This window comes from Tupaia chinensis, unplaced genomic scaffold (assembly GCF_000334495.1).
Source record: "Tupaia chinensis unplaced genomic scaffold, TupChi_1.0 Scaffold000146_1, whole genome shotgun sequence".
NCBI lineage: Eukaryota > Metazoa > Chordata > Mammalia > Scandentia > Tupaiidae > Tupaia > Tupaia belangeri.
The window spans coordinates 15,974,040-15,993,711 of record NW_006159616.1 but is presented as its reverse complement, the minus strand read 5'-3'; the positions used below and the strand labels follow the sequence as shown (position 1 = coordinate 15,993,711).

The 19,672-nt window shown below is 42.1% G+C and overlaps 1 protein-coding gene across 3 annotated transcripts in view; it reads right to left on the bottom strand.

Moving 5' to 3' along the window:
- The window catches only part of TNFRSF9 (TNF receptor superfamily member 9), a 32,085-nt gene that overhangs the window by 9,723 nt on the left and 2,690 nt on the right, over positions 1 to 19,672 (bottom strand). The window contains exons 2-8 of one of the 3 annotated variants that reach the window (XM_006145382.2): positions 13,664 to 13,817; positions 6,359 to 6,541; positions 4,916 to 5,023; positions 4,447 to 4,584; positions 3,341 to 3,407; positions 1,058 to 1,146; positions 371 to 505 (exon numbers count right to left, since the gene is read on the bottom strand). In XM_006145382.2, the coding sequence (XP_006145444.1) occupies positions 371 to 505; positions 1,058 to 1,146; positions 3,341 to 3,407; positions 4,447 to 4,584; positions 4,916 to 5,023; positions 6,359 to 6,473 (652 nt within the window). In that variant the 5' untranslated portion in view covers positions 6,474 to 6,541; positions 13,664 to 13,817. Of the gene's footprint in view, positions 1 to 370; positions 506 to 1,057; positions 1,147 to 3,340; positions 3,408 to 4,446; positions 4,585 to 4,915; positions 5,024 to 6,358; positions 6,542 to 7,547; positions 7,631 to 11,377; positions 11,473 to 13,663; positions 13,818 to 19,672 lie in introns of those variants that run through there. The other 2 variants (XM_006145383.3, XM_006145384.2) reach the window with 2 other exon arrangements.

The following is a 19,672-nucleotide window of genomic DNA, read 5'->3' as shown; positions in this document are numbered from 1 at the left end:
GGTTTTTTTTTTTTTTTTTTTTTTTTTTGGCTATACGGTACATGCGTTCACTGTAGAGAGACAGAGAGGGAAAGTGAGAAATCATCCCCCCAGGGTGATGGCCACGCTGCAATCCCTTCTCCTCTGTTCTCCTTTCAGGATTTGAGGCATGCACACAGATACACTCAGCCTGTTTTCAGGAGGCCATGTGAGATCCAGCACTTTCACCACCATGCCACCTGCTGCCCACTAAAGGTCCCCTTAGGGATGAAATTGCACCTGCTTAATAACTGCAATGTTATACTAACCTTGTTTCTATAACTTTCCCTTTTACTATAACAAAGCTTTATCTTACAAGAGCGCATAGCTAGTATGGTTATGTTAGTCTTACGTTGTTTGAATATGTACAGGAGTTTCTTTCTGCCCCGTTTGACCACAGAGAAACGGACTATGAGGAAGAACAGCAGGGATAACACTGTCACCGACGTCAGCACAAGAAAGTACGTGATGATCTGCGGAGTGTGGCCTTCAAAAAAGGGCAAAAGGAGAAATTCAGGCAGAAATATATAAACAAATACATTCATGCTTGTATTTACTTCAGTAAACGTCTAAGTACAAGAAGGATTCATACCTTAGGGACCTTTAACCTAATTTAGTAAAATTAGAAAACTAAACAAAAAACACAAAAACAAACACTTAAAAATTTACATAGAGCCCCACAAAAGTCAAGCAGTTTGGCCTTTCTAACACACAGAAAATATGGCACCCCACCATCCCCTTTACTTGGCTAATGAAGTTGTAGTGTCTGTTGGGTGAAACGCCACCTTGCATTGCTTACTAACATGTATCTCAGACAAAATTAAAAAAAATGCCTGAGAAAAAAACTGACAGATCCTCCAAAGCAGGAAGGAGGAAGGCACACCAGAGGTGCCTGTTGTAGGCAGAGATGTGGGACATTGTGACCTTGGGGCGATTCGGATACCAGTTGGGATAGCCATGATACATTCACTTTGACATAACAGCCATAAACCAGCCATGTGGTTCTGTCACAGGGTGGGCCTGGGGGCAGATGACGTACCTGGAGCTAAGTCAGCTGAGGCCGGTCCACAGACCACATCCCTGTCCTTCGTCCCATTCACAAGTACATACTTTCCATCCAAAGAGCAGCTTAGACAGTTCAATGAAAAGAGTTCAAAAAATTAGTTTCAGTGCAGAGAGTTCAAGTGAAAAGCTGGCATTCCTCACCCAATGATGTGGCCTAGTGACAAAGGCATGTGGGTCTGGGTTCAGAGACGATGTGAAGATACTTTGAGAAACATCCACTGGACCATTCGACTTTCTCCAGCTTTCCCTGACCTTGGAGGTTCTCTGCAGTTCCCTCCTTCTCCCCACCTAGCTGAGCTCTCTTCTGTCTTCCCGGGCTGGAGACAGTGTTGGTCTCCTTCCAAGACAGCTTAGTTAAGGCTGTTTGGCTTGGTTAGACTCTCACTCCCAACTTCTTAATCATATTGACCACCTCTAGAATGTGTATATGAAGAAGAGTGTAGGATTAGGAGTTCTGGTACTGGTAATGAAAAACCAGGGTTTGAGCCCTGAGTACAATACTTTGCAGAACAATTTTGGGCAGTTTATGAAATGTCTGTAAGCCTCAGTTTTCTCATTTGCAAAATAAAGATTATATATGCTCCCAGAACTGATGTGAAGAGCAAATGAACACTTCTGTTGGCCTGATGCTCTCAATAAGCAATCACTACCATCGTCATCACCATCCTAGTCGCCGTGTTGTTAGGCCTTTTCCCTTGTCCAATTATCTATCTAACATCCACTTATCCTCCAAAGCCCAGTTCAAACCCACTCTTCCAGGTAGATTTCCTTTCTCTGAATGGTAAGTGTTGAAAGATCTTTTTTAGGGGGAAAAATACTTCCAATCTGTTACAAACCAATACATTTGTAAATATAGTGGAAATATCATTGTCAAGTAATAGTAAAAATGATTTTCTAGTAAGAAAATCAAGCGGAAAAAGAACGACAGATAAAAAACAGGGCCCACATTTTTTTTTTTTGAGAGGTTTTTTCGCTATAGGGTGCGTGCGCTCGCCAGACAGACAGAGACACAGAGACAGAAAGCGAGAAATCACCCCCCAGGGGGGATGGTCATGCCGCAATCCCTTCTCCTCCATTCTCCTCTCGGGATCTTGGGCACGCACGCACACGTGCCCAGCGTGAGTTTTAAGCCACCGGGTCCAGGACGCGAACTGCGGTCGACTATGTGGGAGTCCAGCAACATAGCCATTACGCTAACTGCTGGTTCCCTAGGGCCCACATATTTTTGAAAATTATTTTATTTAATTTTACTCATTGTCTTTTACTTTTTTGAAGTTGTTCAGAGAAAGAGAAGGAAAGTGAGAAAGAAAGCTGTTAGGTCTGAGACTTGAACCACGATCAACCATATGGAAGTCCGGCTACCTTAACCGCCAGGACACCTGCCGACCCCAGGGCCCACATTTCTGTTATTAGAGTTGATAGACCACATTACTCTACCGCATTACATTGCCTTAAAAGTCTCTAAATGCCTACCCTATGCTTGCACCACTGTTATTGAGGACATACAACAGATCATTCGTGGAGAGCACCTGACCACAGACCACAGTTTGAGCACTCTGGTGCAATACCATTAGCCTAAAGTCACATTCTCCCATGAGCTCTTGGCTGCTTTACTATCTGCAATGGCTTCGTGTGCCCAAGTGCAGGTTACAGCTTGGAGGTAAGGAGCATGCTTTACCCTTCTATATCATTCTCAGTGCTAGCATTGAACACTTAAAGATGGGCTGATCAATGAGGGGAGTAAGAGGCAGCAAAGAAAGGAAAAGGAAACAGAACAGACAACCACCCAAGGCCGACAGTGGCAAAATGTCACAGGCAAAACTGCCTAGATGCTCTGGGCATTATTTCTGGAGAAAATGCCCATCTACACTTGAGTGGTGTAGAAAAGCTTCAGTGACAGCACTCCTGGTCTTTAAAAAGTTTCACCCAGGGGCCAGCAGGTGACATAATAGTTAAGATGCTAGATTCCCACATGGCCAACTGCGGTTCGAGTCCCAGACTAGGCAGCCCAAAACTCATGCTAGGCACGTGTGTGAGCACGCCCCAAATCCCAGGAGGAGAATGGAGGAGAAGGGATTGCTGTGTGGCCAACCTCCTAGGGGGTGATTTCTTGCTTTCGGTCTTTCTCTGTCTCTCTGACGACCACATGTGCCCTATAGCAAAAAAACTGTCCAAAAGAAAAACATTTTCACCCAGATTCTTTATTTTGTAAGCAAAAGGAAACTGACATTTTTTTGCGAAACAAAATTTTACATACTTGGTCCAGGGTTGACAGGTACCATGTTTTTGATCATAAAATGTCCCAGAGTAGCAGTCTTTACAACCTTGCATGAAAATGAAAGCCATAATAAGAAAACAGTATTTTCACCATTTCATAACTTTTCCTATGATTAACATAGTAAAGTTGTGAACTTAATACAACCTGTACAAACCATTCAACAATTTTTGAAACAAAGCTCTAAGATTACTAGTCTTTATTCTAATTATACATAAAGTATTACATGTATCTAAAATATATGAACTTGCATGGTTCATGTAATCAACAGATCTTCTGAGTTCAGATTGTTTCCACTCACAGAAAAATAATGAAAATAGGAATATAAGTATTAGTAATTAATACATATAAATATCATACATTTGTGCATTGGTTCATTATTTGTTACTTTACCTTTTTAAAGAACTGCCTAGATGCTCTGGGCATTATTATTATTTATTTATTTTCTTCATAATTTGACCAGACAGACAGAGAGACAGATAGTGAGAAAGCAAGCCACCAGGTCTGGGACTGTGGTTGGCCACGTGGGAGTCCAGCACTTTAATCACCATGCCACCTGCCAGCCCCGTTATTTGTTATTTTAAAGTTCTACTACTCAGGGACCAGCAGGTGGCGCGGTGGTTAAGGCACTGTACTCCCAGTTGACTGGGCCACAGTTTGAGTCCTGGACCTGGTGGCTTGCTTTCTCACTTCCCCTCTCTCTTTCTCTGTCCCTCCCTGAATTAAAATAATAATAATAATAATGATAATAATAAGGGGCCGGGAGGTGGCGTAGTGGTTGAGGGCGCTGGACTCCCACATGGCTGAACGCAGTTTGATTCCTGGACCTGGCGGCTCTCCTTTCTCATCTCCCCCCAACCCCCCTCTCTCATTCTATCCCTCTCTGGTCAAATTAAAATAAGTAAACAAATAAATAAAGTTAAATAAAATAATTCTTACAAATAATAATACATAAAAATTAAATAAATACATTGTTTAATAAAAAAAATGTACAAATCCATTTTCTTACTTTATATTCAAATGATCAAGAGCTAAGTTAATGAAGTATGTCTCCATAACACACTTGAATTAAAGGAAAGCACACTTACCCTCTTTTGTTAATTCTTGACCTTGTTTACACTCCTGCACACACATGGTACATCCTGACCCCATGCAGCGGAATCCTGAAATGCACTCACACTCTGCATTGCTTGTAAGGGAGCATGCCTTCTTGGTCCTAAAAACACCTACAAAACCCCCATTATTATATTACACTTGACCTCCAAATCCAGGAGGCAAATCTATGATCTGCAATGAAATAATAACCTTGATTATAAGGTTTGCTTGTAAATCTCCATAAAGACATTCTACCCTTTGCTAACTAAAAAATTCTCTTATCAAATGAATGTTTCCTCTGATACTTAAAAAGCTCAGTCAAGTGGACTGGACCTGCCTGTTGACAGAAGAATCAGCATCTATGACACTTAAGATTTTTAATACACAAAGAACAGGAAATAGGGACTACAGCTTGTCTTCCCAACAATCTCCCAGATGAAAAATACACCTTTTAAATCATACCTTCGCATTGCCTGCATATGGCACAGGTCTTTTGTCCGCCTGTGCTAGAAAAACTATTTGGAGGACAGGGAATGCAGATCTGACTCCTGTTTTCCCCACAGAAAGTACCTGAGAAAGGCAGATAACAGCTTATATGTTTAACAATGGACAATCATCACCCGAAGCATTATAAAATTAGCAAGAAGATTCAAGTATAAAACAATGATTAGATTTCCAGATGCCATAACTGATGTGACTTTGTTATTGATTTTCCAAAATTATACATTTGAGAGGCTGGACAGCAGTATGGCATTGACACAGAGCTCTGTGAAGCTGACCCACATGAGAAGGCTCTGGGTTCAGGTGCATACACTTCCCTGGGTGCACCAGGCACATGTGCATGCATACCCATGGTCTGGGGCTGGCTAAGAACTGGGGGGAGCATAGCATGAAAATTCTTTTGGGGGAGATTCTCACTCTCTGTCTCTTTCACTCCTGGAACAAATAACTTCAACAATTATACATTTATAAGATTGCCCAAGCCACTAGGTGACATGGAGGTTAAGGCAACTGGATCCCACATGGTCAATTGCACAGCTCGAGTCTGGACCTGGTAACTTGACAATAAAGCCAGGTGTGTGCGCACATGCCTAAATTCCCAAGAGGAGAATGGAGGAGAAAGGACTGCAATGTGGCCATCTGCCCATGGAGGATGATTTCTCACTTTTTCTTTCTTTCTCACTCTGTCCAACAGCCAAAAATAAATAAATAAAACAACCAAAAAAAATTTCTAGTGTAATCACAGAATAGAAATAACAAAGTACATATATTGTAACAAATGAATCAACAGAAAGGGAAAATTTTCCTTTATCTATTAAATAAAACAGAATGATTTCACTTGCTTGATCAATGTCCATCACTGGCACACTAAACATTTTTTTAATTATTTTTTTCTCTCTTTCTCTTTCTTTCTTTCTTTCTCTCTCTCTCTCTCTTTCTTTTTAATTCGACCAGAGAGGGACAAAGAGAGAGAGAGAGAGAAACTGAGAAAGCAAGCCACCAGGTCCAGTACTCAAACCGTGGTCAGCCATGTGGAAGTCCAGCATCCTTAACCTCCACACCACCTGCTGGCCCCGGCACACTAAAATTTAAATGCCTCTGACTATCCCCATTCCGTGAAGCCCTCTGTCTTACCATGCACCTCGCATTGCTCTAACTAAGCCCTTCATATGATCCGTTCAGTAATCCTATAAGTCATCTTATTACCCCTAGATGGCAAAGTTATGGCAAAGAGATTAAATGACTTGACTATATTCACACACCTAGTATGTAGCATCTAACAAGGATTTGTAAATGAATGAATCAAAGGTCATTAAAAAGGAGTTCACTAGCTCTGACTACTAGGCTAACTGAACCGGATTTTGAACAGAACAGACCAGGTGCACATGTTAGTTTAGTACTTACCAGCTGAACAGTTACTACAGGAAGTCTGCGTTGATCTTGTCCTCTCAAAATTCATGACCAACAGCACAGTTGCCACCATGTTGTAATAGCCATTTCCCATGATGAAATCTTGCATGGATGTGATACTAGCAAAGCAGCTTCCAAAGGGATGCTAGTCAAATTAGCTAGTGTCACAAATGCACTCTGCAAAAAATAAAGATTTTCAAAGATGAGGTTGTTTCTTGGGAACCAGCAGTTAGCGTAATGGCTATGTCGCTGGACTCCCACATAGTCGACCGTGGTTCGCGTCCTGGACCCGGTGGCTTAAAACTCACACAGGGCGCATGTGCGTGCGTGCCCAAGATCCCGAGAGTAGAATGGAAGAGAAGGGATTCAGGTGTGACTATGCCCCCTGGGGGGTGATTTCTCGCTTTCTGTCTCTATGTCTCTCTCTGTCTGTCTGGCGAGCGCACACGCCCTATAGTGAAACCTCTCCCCAAAAAAAAAAAAAAAAGATGAGGTTGTTTCTTCTTTCAAAATCATCTACACCCATTATCTTTCAACCATTCCACAAGACTGTAACTCAGAGTTTTTCAGGAATAACAATGATAAAACAGTATGAAAAAGTAACAACATCATTCCATCATTGAAACGTCTACAAGAAAAGCATGGTTAAACACATCACTTCGTGTAGCTTTGCCAAAGTCTAAGAGTGCAATTTCCAACTTGCTTTGCCAAACTGCAGAAATAACAATAGCAAGAACTTTTGGGGACTTTCATAGATTCTTAGCATTAACAGCCCGATTTCAGTAATGCCATTTGCTCTGTCCCTGAAATAAGATCCCTCCCAAAAGAATGTGTCAGTGGTGTCCGACAGTTCAGTTCAATGAGAAGATACCATATCACTCTTCTTCCCTCTTTGGCTGAACACTCCACTACTACCATGTGGAAAGGCCTCTCTGCTCAACTCTTTACCACATTTCCTTAAACATGGACATGTACTTGCCTGTGCTGAGATTTGAAGCTCATGTAGTAACAAGACCAAGTAAGGAGTGAAAAAACTCCGTCTTCAGGCTAGGTTTAATGGGCTATTGAATAGAAGTTATTATAAATTAAAGGGGAAAAAAGTCTAGAAAAGTGTAAAGGGCATGAAAGTTCCATATCCTTCCTCATCCCCCCAGTTCCCTCCTCCCACAAAAAATGGGCAAACCTGGAGCTCTCGGGGCTGCCGTGACCTCTCCACTCCACTGGTCTTCAGAGAAGCTGAGTTCTGCAGCTCTGGAGGGCAGCAAGGCGACCCAGGAGCAATGACTCAGCTGGTGGGCGGGGCCTTGTGGGAAATCCCCTCCACACTCCGTGAAGTAGCTCATCTGACAGAGCTGATCCCAAAAGCCCCTAGAGCCCCTGTCCCCACTTGATAATGGCACTGCAAACTGTTTCTTGGAAGCAGCTCCCTACTGTTAGGACATTTCTCAGATGCCCTTGGGAACAGGATTTTTGTCTCTTAAAATAGCTGGCCATGTCAACGTTTTAAAAAGGGTGTCTTTAACAATTTGAGATTTGAAGGATAAAATCAACGTCTACATAAAGATCAGCACCATTGCCAAATGCTATCCCTTGACTATCAAAGAACGTGGATAGCTGTTGTTTCTTGAGCACAGCTGCAGTTCAGGAACCAGGTATGCACTTCCGGAAATCCGATCCTTGAAAGAATGCTAGGAGTCTTCACTATCATTATGACTGGGGCAACATTATGCAAATGAGAAAAATGAGGCTTTCTGTGTAGTCAGCTAATCAGCAGGACAGGGAGCGGGGTTAGAACCCAAGCCTACCTACCTCCTTTTAACAGTGCTCCTCGCTGCTATGTGGGTGAGATTGGGGAGGGAGGGAGAAACAGAGGGAAATGAAGACAAGGGAAGCATAACATTTTTATGGTGGGGTGATATTACAGGGAAAGTTGAGATCTGTGAATGGTTTTTAGAAAAGCTTGATTTTGGAACCAGAAGGTGGCATGGAGATTAAAGTGCTGGACTGCCACATGGCTAACCATGGTTCAAGTCCCATACCTTGCAGCTTGCTTTCTCAATTCCTCTGTTTATCATTGGTCACATAATAATAATAATAATAATAATAATAATAAATAAAAAGTAACAAATAATTTAAAGAAAAAAAGAGAAGCTTGATTTCAAGGTGGATTTTTCTTTTCCTGAAATAAAAGGAAGAAGAGGAAAAGAAGAAAGAAAAGAGTATGAGGAGGAGAAGAAAGGAGAAGGAAGAAGAGGTAAAAAGAAGACAAGAGAAAGGATGGAGGGGGATCAGCAGATGGCGTAGTGGTTATGTCACTGGACTCCCATGTAGTCGACCGCTATTCGAGTCCCAGACCTAGTAGCTTAAAATTCAGATCGGAGGTGTATGTGTGCATGCCCAATATCCAGAGAGGAGAATGGAAGAGAAGAGATTGCAGCATGGTCATTCCCTCCCTCTCAGGGGATGAATTCTCACTTTCTATCTGTCTGTCTCTCCAGCAAGTTCATGTGCCTTATAACAAAAATCTCTCGGGAACCAGCAGTTAGCGTAATGGCTGTCGCTGGACTCCCACGTAGTCGACCGCAGTTTGTGTCCCGGACCCGGTGGCTTAAAACTCACGCCGGGCGCGTGTGCGTGTGTGCCCAAGATCCCGAGAGGAGAATGGAGGAGAAGGGATTGCGGCGTGACCATCCCCCCTGGGAGGTGATTTCTCGCTTTCTGTCTCTATGTCTCTCTCTGTCTGTCTGGCGAGCGCACGCGCCCTACAGTGAAAATCTCTCAAAAAAAAAAATCTCTCTAAAAAAAGAAAGAAAGGAAAGAAAAGAAAATGAGGGAGGAGAAGGAACAGGAAGAAAAGAACAGGAAGAAGAAGGGAAGGGGAAAGAGGAGGAGGTTAGAGAGACAATAAGATGAATCTGTCTTTGAGTGCCTAGAGATCTTCAGGAAGACAACCATGGGAACTTCGGCTGGAATGGGATCGGGGGAGGAAAACATCAAGGAGAATTTTTTTTTTTTTGGAGAGGTTTTTGCCTTAGGGCATGTGCACTCACCAGGGAGACAGAGACAATGAGAGGGAAAGTGAGAAACCACTCCCCGGGGGGGATAGCCATGCCACAATCCCTTCTCCTCCATTCTCCTCCCTGGATCTCAGGCACACATGCACATGCATCTAGCATGAGTTTCAAGTCACTGGGTCCAGGACTCGAACTGCAATCAACCATGTGGGAGTCCAGCAACATAACCACTATGCCATCTGCTGACCCCATTGTCAAGAGGAATTTTAAGTAAAATGGATTTCCCATTAGGACCCAAAAAGAAAATAACTATTTTCCATAGGAAAAATGGAGACTTGGTCTTGCATTGGAGATGAAGGGAAAGGAGAAGAGAACTGGTACTCTTTTATTTATTTCTTTTTTAAACAGAGATTTTTGTCACAGGGCACATGTACTCACTGGAAAGAGAGAGAGACAGAAAGCAAGAAATCATCCCTGCAGGGGGTATGGCCATGTCACAGTCCCTTCTCCTTCATTCTCCTCTAGGGATCTCACGGACATGTGCCTGGTGTAAGTTTCAAGTCATCAGGTCTCATCTGGGACTCAAACCATGGTCGACCCTGTGGGAGTCCAGCACCTCGACCAAGTGGGAATCCAGTGCCCCAATCACTATGCCACCTACTGGCCTCAAGCTGGTACTTATTAAACACTTCAGTGTGGTACAGGTTTACACGACTTCTGTCATGTTGTTTTCCTTTTAAAAAAAAACTTCCAGTGGCTCCCTTCTGCCTATAAATGAGACCTAGACCCTACAGACCTTTAATATCTGACCCTGAGGTTGCCTTTTTACAAAAATTAGATATAGCTTGTGTAACATAAAATTTTATGATTTCAAAGTATACAATTTTGTGGCTTTTTGTATATTCACTGCAGTGTGCAACCATCACTACTACCTAATGCCAGAACATTTCCATCAGCCAAAATCAAATCCCATCCCTGTTAGCAGTCACTCTCATTCTCCTTCTCTCCAGCCCCTTGTACTCACTAATCTACTTTCTATCTATGAATTTTCTATTCTGGGCATTTCATGTCAATGTGATTGTACAACATGGTCTTTTATTACTGGCTTGCAACTTAGCATAATATTTTCAAGGTTTATTCATATTGTAATATGTGTCAGTTCTTCATTCTTTTTCATGGCTGAATAATATTCCATCATATGGATATACCACAGTTCATCAGCAATAGGCAGTTGGGTCATTTCTACTTTGGGGCTATTATGAATAAAGCTACTATGAATGTTCGATATATAGGTTATGTGGACATATGTTTTAGTAATGGCATCTTTGTATTGTATGGCAATTCTATGTCTTGCCTTTTAAGGAGTTGCCAGACTGCTTTTCAGAACAGGAATACCAGTTTACATTCCCACCAGCAGTGAAAGAGTATTTTCATTTCCTGTATCCTTGTCCGATAAAGCTTGTTGTTTTCCATTAAATAAGAAAAAAAAAAAAAAAAGAAAACACCATCCTGGTATGTGCAAAGTGGTAATTCATTGTGGTTTTGATTAGCTACCCCTACCCCAGTTTTATTATATATATATGCTTATGCACCCACACATAAAGGATAGAACAAAGCACAGTGGTTAAGAGCCCACGCTTGACTGTCAGACTGACCTGGATTGAATCAAGCACTACTATTCCTGTTTGCATAACCTTGGACAAATTTCTTAACCATCTTATGTCTCAGTTTTCCAAGTATACCTTACAGGTAGAGCAACACCACACATCATCTTCATTTAGTGAGGATTAAATGAAACAATAAGCATAGGAAGTACTTAGCCGGGCACACAGTTTCCGAGAAAATAGTGACTGCTGTTTTAAGGTATACTATTTTGAAAAGCCCCTGCCCTAACCTCTCATACTGACCAGTGTCAGTAAAACAAAGGACAAATAGACACAGAGGAGAAAAACACAGGAGCTATCTACAGAATGTATCCCCAAATTCGGAGTCATTTTACCTGTGATATTGGTGGTATCCCCCTCTTTGCCGTACACACACACCAGTCCAACTCCAGCAGAATAGGCTGAATGTCAGTGTTGTATGATGACAATTAGACTGCTGATCACCTCCTAACACTTCGAAGTCACATCGAAGCAAGTGATCTCATTTGCATGGGTTTTGTGGTGCGACATTTAACAGGACTGTATTTTTATCTATGAGCTACTTTCTAGTGTACGTTTTAAATATTCTGTGGGCGAGGCATTACCTCCCCTAACAATGACGTGTTCTGGTTTCCCAGCACCTTAATTAGCTCACTTTCTCAAGCTTCTATGCCAGTGACAAAGAGTCTTTACTGAGCTAAAAGATTCTCAAGATTAGCTGTACCAGCCTACAGTTGAAAAAAAAAAAAAATCAACCACTTCAAAACTATTCTACTGAAGTCTACACTTAACTGTATTCAGCCATGTAAAGAGATCATGTTACTGCATTTTTGTGTGATAAAGTCATTGTAGTAAGGTAAGGCAAATTACATAGTAAACCAGCTATGCATACTATCTAAGCTAAGGTATAATACTCTTTATATGATGTTCATTTGCTTTAAAATATGTTTCACATTGCTTTATTCATTTTAACCTTCTTTTAAATTCTTTTGAATTTTTGCTATAGAGTGTGTACATTCATTTGGAGAGAGAGGGAGAGAAAGTGAGAAATCACCCGGGGATATGACCAAGCCACAATCCATTCTCCATTCTCCTCTCTGAATGTTGGGCATATGCACACATGCACCTGGCATGATTTTCAAGCCACTGGGTCCAGGACTTGAACCACGTAGCCATGTGGGATCCAGCCACCTGACCCTCCATGCCACCTGCTGGCCCCATTTTAGCATTCTAATTGTACAAAGATAACAAGACTCTCTCTTCCATAAAACCTTCCCAAACTACATGAGAGGTGATCCCAAAGAAGCATCAGCATTTTACCAGTATTAACGTTTCTTATATCAGGTTCTAAATATCTCATTCTAAGCCAAAGAATTCTTTATTTTGATTGACTATGGGCCTAATATTAAATATCTCAAGTCAGGGTACGATGAAACAAAATAGTAGGAAGGCTTACCTATTCTAAATAAGATTTTTAAAAAATAAAAACACTGAGAAAGAAAAAGAAAAGCAGTCCCTCAAAATAAGTTTCCTATAAAACATGCCGTGTTTTCCCAGGGCACATCTTAGAGGCAATTTCGTCCATGAAATAGTCTCTGTTTATACCTGTTGCCTTCCTGAAGGATGGAGTCTTTCAAGATGCAGCACCCCCACCCCTAACACGGAGCGTCTATCCTGTCAAGATAGTGTCACCACTAGGTATATAGAGCTTGTGGTGCCAATAGACTTCTGAGGCCTGGGAAGGAGTATACTAAAAAGAACTTGGACAGGAGAAAACGAAGAAGAATCAGAGACGAGGAAAGAGGTAGAGTAGGGAGAGAGAAGGGAAGGTGGAAGGTCAGCAGTCATCCAGTTTGCCCACTTTTCTTCCCTGTTCTGCACTTGCTCTATGTGGTATTCACTTACAGGCTAATGCGTCATAAATATTTATCTCCAATTTCAGACCACCCACAGCACTGTGCAATGCCCAGGGCAGACGACCCCATACTTAGAATGTCCAAATATTTAAAAGTTACACATCAAGCTAAATATTCTATTCAGTAAAATACGTTCTATCCAGTGGAAAGACCCACAAATCTGTCCTCTCTCTCTCTCCCGCTCGCACACACACACACACACACACACATACACACACAATTAACAGGAGATGTGTCACTGTCTGGGGATCTGGGGCCTGCTGTCAGCATAGAAGACACAGCTCTAAACACCACTCCATCTGCTCCTGGGACTCACAACCTTGGGCCCTGGCGAACACTCCTTCACACCCCTTGTTCTCTGTCCTTGTAACACCACAAGACAGCCAGCGTCTCTGTGCTGTGAAGGTTGTGGATTGAGGTACTTCTAGCAAGAAGAGCAGGGAGGGTGTGATCCACAGAAGGACTAAGGCAGGATAAAGGCAGCTTGTCACAACTTTCTCAAATACCAAGGATGTCATAAATTCTTGCATAGTCTTTTATTATGCAAGAATATTATAGAAAGTAGTTTCCCTGAAGTCCTAAGAATCCATATTTTTAAGTTTATTTATCTTTTTGATTTGTGATAGAGAACATGTACACAGGCACTAGAAAGTGAGGGAGAGAGAGAACCCTCAACAAGGTTTAATCACATTGCAATCCTCTTCCCACAGCCCTCCAGTGCCTCACCTATTTTCAGGTCCACGTAGGGATTTGAACCCATGGTCAGTCATGTGTCTTCCAGCATTGCAGTTCAATTTGCTACTGACTGTACTACCAGGCTGGGCTTCAAGTATTCATTTGGTTGATCTTGTTTTCAGTCCAGTTTGTGATCTTGGAAGTCCTGTGAATTAGCATGAAATTTACAACATTTGCACACAAAGTGTGAGGAACCCATTGCAATATTAAACAAAATTCATATTACTTTTTTTTTTTTTTTGGCTATAGGGTGTGTGTGTGTGTGTGTGTGTGTGTGTGATTACTAGAGACAGAGAGAGATAGAGGAAAAGTGAGAAAGCGCTCTCTCAGGAGGATGACCACTTTTTCCATTTTCCTCTTGGGATTTTGGGCACATGTGCATGCACATGTGCCTAGCGTGTTTTTCAAGCTACAGGGTCCAGGACTGGAAGTGCACATGTGGGATCCAGCCACCTTAACCACCACACCACAGGTTGGCCCCCTATTACTCTTAAATATACATATATGTGGGTTTGGCAGGTGGTATGGTGGCTAAGGAACTGGACTCCCACATGACCGACTGCGGTTTGAGTCCTGGACCTGGCGACTTGCTAACTCACTTTCCCTCTTTCTCTCGCTCTATCCCTCTCTGGTCAATTTAAAATAAACGAATAAATAAATAATAAAATAATTCTTTAAAAATGTATATATACATATATGTAATACATAGTATAAGAACTATGATGCTGGGACCCGCAGTTGAGGTAATGGTTATGTCACTGGACTCCCATGTAGTCGACCGCAGTTCAAGTCCCAGACCCGGTGGCTTAAACTCACACCAGGCGTGTGTGTGTGCATGCCCAAGATCCTGAGAGGAAAATGGAGGAGACGGGATTGCAGCGTGGCCATCCCTCCTGGGGGGTGATTTCTCACTTTCTGTCTGTCTCCCTCTGTCTTTCTGGTGAGCACATGTGCCCTATGGCAAAAATCTCTCCAAAAAAAAGTACTAAAATATTGATTATAATTTATCTCTAATGTGAGAGAGACAGAGACAGAGAGACAGCACCGTCAACAGGGTCTTGACACCATAATCCACCCCCAGCCTCAGCAAGTCACAGATCATGGGCATACATGCCTGGCATACTCAGGGAGGTCTCTGGACCTGAACCTGAAACCTTCACATGTAGGTCAGCCTCACAGAGCATCATGTTTTACTGCCATGCTTCTCTGTCTAGCCCCTTATTCTTTTTTTTATACAGATGATCAGTGCAATCTTGCCATTCCATGATGTTTTCCAGCCAGCCAAAATCATAGGTGTGGTGAGTGTGCCTGGCATGTTCAGGTTGACCCAGAATCTGAACCCTGGCCTCCCATATGGCTTCAGCATTGCACAGTGGTGCCCTACCACCTATACCACCACAGCTGGGCCACAAAACTGAGTATTAAAAATCTCCTAGGACACTGACCCCCAGAACTGTAAAAAAAATTTATTTTTTATAAAAATATTTAATAAGGGTAATTAACTTTAAAAACAAAAATCTCAGATTATTGGATACTTAATTTTAACTATTCGCTATTTATCTATTAAATTTTAATAGTTTCAAAATTTTTATAAAAATGAATTTTTTAAAGAATTGTTTAATTTTATTATTATTATTATTTTAATTTGCACAGAGAGAGACATATAGAGAGAGGGAAAGTGAGTAAGCTAGTCACCAGGTCTGGAATTCAGATTGCAGTCAGCTGCATGGGAGTCCAGTGCCTTAACCACCATGCCACCTGCTGGGCCAGAAAAATAAGTTCAAAAGCAAACACTATTTCTACTCCTCACCTCACCAACACATTTTTTTTCATTGCTGGAGGGTGTGTGTGCTTGCCAGTGAGAGAGAGGAAGAAGGAGATAGAGAGTCCACCCCCTCCCCCCAATGCAGTGTGGTGATGCTGCAGTCTCTTCTCTATTGCTCTATCCTGTCAGGATGTGGGGCACACATGTGCCTGTGCCTGGTGTGTTTTTCAAACCACAAGGGCTAGGATTTGAACCAGGCCTCCATGTGGGGTCAAGGTCCCTCAACCATTAGGCTATAGGACCAGCCCATCAGCAAGACAGTTTTATGGTCTTATCATTTTCTGTGTTACTCTCCTCTGGTCCCTTCATCACTGAATTTAAGCATATTACATAATTATTGATAAATAGTTATTTTCTAATACTTAATAGTAGTTAATATTTTCAGGTTCCTTTCTACATTGCATATATTATGCTAAATACTATAAATATTTTATTTAGCCTCTTATCAATTATGTGAGGTAAGAACTACTGTTACTATTCTTTTTTAAAGAATTATTATATTTGTTATTATTGTTTTTTAATTTGCTATAGGTTGCATGTCCTATATATAGAGAGAGGGAATATGAGAAAACAAGCTGCCAGATCTAGGATTCAAACCATTTCGACCACGTGGGAGTCCAGTGCCCTAACCACCATGCCACCTGCTGGCCCTACTGTTACTATCCTAATGTTAGGGAAACAGAAGTGTGGGCTGGCTCTAAGACCTGGTGATTAGGGGAGCTGAATCCCACATGGCCAACTATGGTTCAAATCCTGGCCCCAGAGGCTTGAAAACACCTTTGGGACCAGCTGATGACAAAATAGTTACGTCATTGGACTCTCATGTAGTCAACCATGGTTTGAGTCCTGACCTGGTGGCTTAAAACTCATACCAGACACATTTGCATGTGTGCCCAAAATCCAAACAGGAGAATGGAAAAGAAGGGACTGCAGCATGCCCATCCGCCTTGGAGGGTGATTTCTCGCTTTCTGTTTCTTTGGCAATCACATGAACCCTATTGCAAAAATCTCTCTGAAAAAAAAAAAAGAAGAAAGAAAAAAAAAAAAAACACCCTTAGTGTGTGTGCCCCCAAATCCCAATAGAATGAAGATATTCTGAAGGAGAAGGGACTGAGGCATGGCCACACCCCATTGGGAGTGATCTTTTGTTCTCACTCTCTCTGTGTCATTCTGTCTCCCTGTAGTGAGCACATGAGCCCTCAGGCAACAACAACAACAACAAAAAGGAAAGAAAGGAAAACAGGCTGAGGGAAGTAACTGAACCAAGGATTAATGGCAGTTTTTGAGGCTGGTGTTCTAGAATAACCTCTCTTAATTTATTTAATCCTTTGAAGTTCATAGGTTTTGTTATCCCTGTTTTATAGATGGCAAGACTGAGGCTTGAGGGATAAAGAATTTGTTCAGGATTATCTAGCTAGCAGGGGGCAGAGCTGGACTTAAACCACGACAGACTGGCATCAGGAAGAACACACTCTCCTCCCAACACACTGCCCCACTGTAAGGAATGGAGAAGCCAGTGTGGAAACCAAGTCTTCACATTCCAAAGCTATCCTAACATTTGGTCAAGAGTTATAACGAACTTAGGACCCACACGTAATGGTTCATTCCTGTGAATGAACAAAAAGATGTGTACATTCAGCAACCAAGAGTGAGACTGTCGATTCAGTGGTTCGTGAGCTGAGTCAGAAACCGCAGTCGATCTATGTGGATGACTACCAAGAAACTGACAGCCAATTTAAACTTAAGAAATCTGATGAGGAGCAGAATTGATAGCCTTGCAGTAGTCACTTTTTAGAGACAGGTAGACTAACTTAAAAAAAAAATAGAGCATATAATCAGAAACTATTCAGTAAGCAAGTGTTCTGTATTTAAAAATTCTGATGGAGGTAGATGGTTGCCACGTTTCTCAGGGGGAAGACATTAAGCTGAAAGTGACAATTGTGACTGAAGCAGCATTGCCTCAAAAAGTAATTTTATTCCAAAGTATAGAGCTATGGTTTGAATGTCTCTCCCAAAGTTCACGTGTTGGAAACGTAATCCCTGTCACAACAGTGTTGAGAGGTGGAACCTTTAGAAGGTGATTAGGCCGTGAGGGTCCTGCCTTCATGACTGGTATAATGCTATTATTGAGGCAGTAGGTTCCTAATAAAAGGATTAATTCAGTCCTCTTCCCCCATCTCTTTCACATCTTCCCTTTGCCCATCTGCCATGGGAGGACACAAGAAGGCCTTTTACCAGCTTCCAGTCCCTCGATCTCAGACTTTCCAGCTTCCAGAATCATCAAGCAGTATATCCCTGTTCACTGTTACCCAGTCTCAGGTATTCTTTTATAATAGCAGAGATCAGCTAAAGCAGCTAGTTTCTGCTTATGGGGTACTGTCTCCCTGCCTTTAGCGTTCACCTTAGCCCTTAGGAAGAAAAGTACTGTTAAAATAAATGAATACACAGATTCATTCAATTATTTCACAAATTCAACTTTTGTCAACTAACAGTCATATATTTCTTCCTTCAAATAAGCAAGACAGGGCCTGTCTCATAGCACAGCAGTTAAGTTCTGTGCAGAGGGTGTCAGATCCCCCATGATCCTCCATATTCGAATTCCAGAATCGGAGGCTTGAAAAACATGCCAGGCACATATGCATGTACCCGTGTTCCTGAAGGGATGGAAAAATGGGTGGAAAAAAGATTGTGGCATGGCTAGGCCCTGCTGAGGGATTCTTTCTCTCTCTTCCTCACACACATGCGTGTGCCCGCTGACCAAATATAAATCCTCCAAACAACTCCATTCGCAAGTCATTCTAGTTCTTCCTCCACAGAATCTGTCTCCTGCTCTTCAGTTTCCATTATCATGAAAGGTTCATTTAGGTTATTTTTAAGAATTATTTTATTTAACTTAATTTATCTATTTTAATTTTACCAGAAGACAGAGCAAGAGAGAGAAAGTGAAAAGCAAGCCACCAGGTCCAGGACTCGAACCATGGTTAGTCACATGGGAGTCCAGCACCCTTAACCACCATGCCACCTGCCAGCCACTCAATTAGTTTTTTTTTTTAATGCATATATTTTTTTCTGAGACAAAGAGAGATTGAGAGAAAGAGATTCCCAAAAGAATAGGGTCCTCTGGCTGCAACTCACCCCCAGCATTGGCAAATCCAGAACAAGGCACTTGTGTATGCCCAGTGTATACCGAGAGGCCTTGGAATGTAAACCCAGCATCTTCCCATTTGGGTCTTGCATTGCAGAGTATTGCATTACTGCTGTGCCACCAGTGAGCCCAAGGTGTTTCTTTTAATTATTGTTTTCATTTAATTATCATTGCCAACACTAAATGAGTTCTAATGTACCTATGTGCAAAGAGCAAATAATGTGTATAGTATGCACAGTATTTGCCTACAGTCTGTTATACTCAAACTCAAGCAATTTCCAAATTTCATTATTACTGTTGTAAGCAATAACCAAAGTGACTTAGTCTTGGAGTCCTCTTAATAGACATAGGAAAATTAGTCTTGAAACTCCTATCTTCACTATGTGTCTCACAAAACAGAATCTTTTATCTTCTTCACAGGAGATGGAGCCTAATGCTTAACTAACAGAAGCAAGTTAACAATAACCTTGTGGAGCCTTACTGGGCTATAGCAACAGGAAAGGGAAAGACTCCAGCAGCCTCCTCCCACATGTCTGCCTGAAAAAGTTTTAGTAGCTCAAACATTGCTAAACCATACTTGGCTTCTAAACCAGGATCTAAGAGTTGTCTTTACCTGTTTCGCTGGTTTGTTAATCACTGCTTATCTTTTTTTTTTTGGAAGAGGTTTTCGCTATAGGGCGGATGCGCTCGCCAGACAGAGGGAGACAGACAGAAAGCGAGAAATCACCCCCCCAGGGTGGATGGCCACGCCGCAATACCTTCTCTTCCATTCTCCTCTTGGGATCTTGGGCACGCACACACAAGCGCCCGGCATGAGCTTTAAGCCACCGGGTCCAGGATGCGAACCACAGTCGACTACGTGGGAGTCCAGAGACATAGCCATTACGCTAACTGCAGGTCCCAATCACTGCTTATCTTTAAGACCCTCACAGTGAATTGAAGCTGATCATTTCACCCAGCCCTGGATGCCCAGAAGAGAAATCGCTCCCCAAGCAGTGATTGCACCCTGAAGCTTTCACTTCTCTTGGTC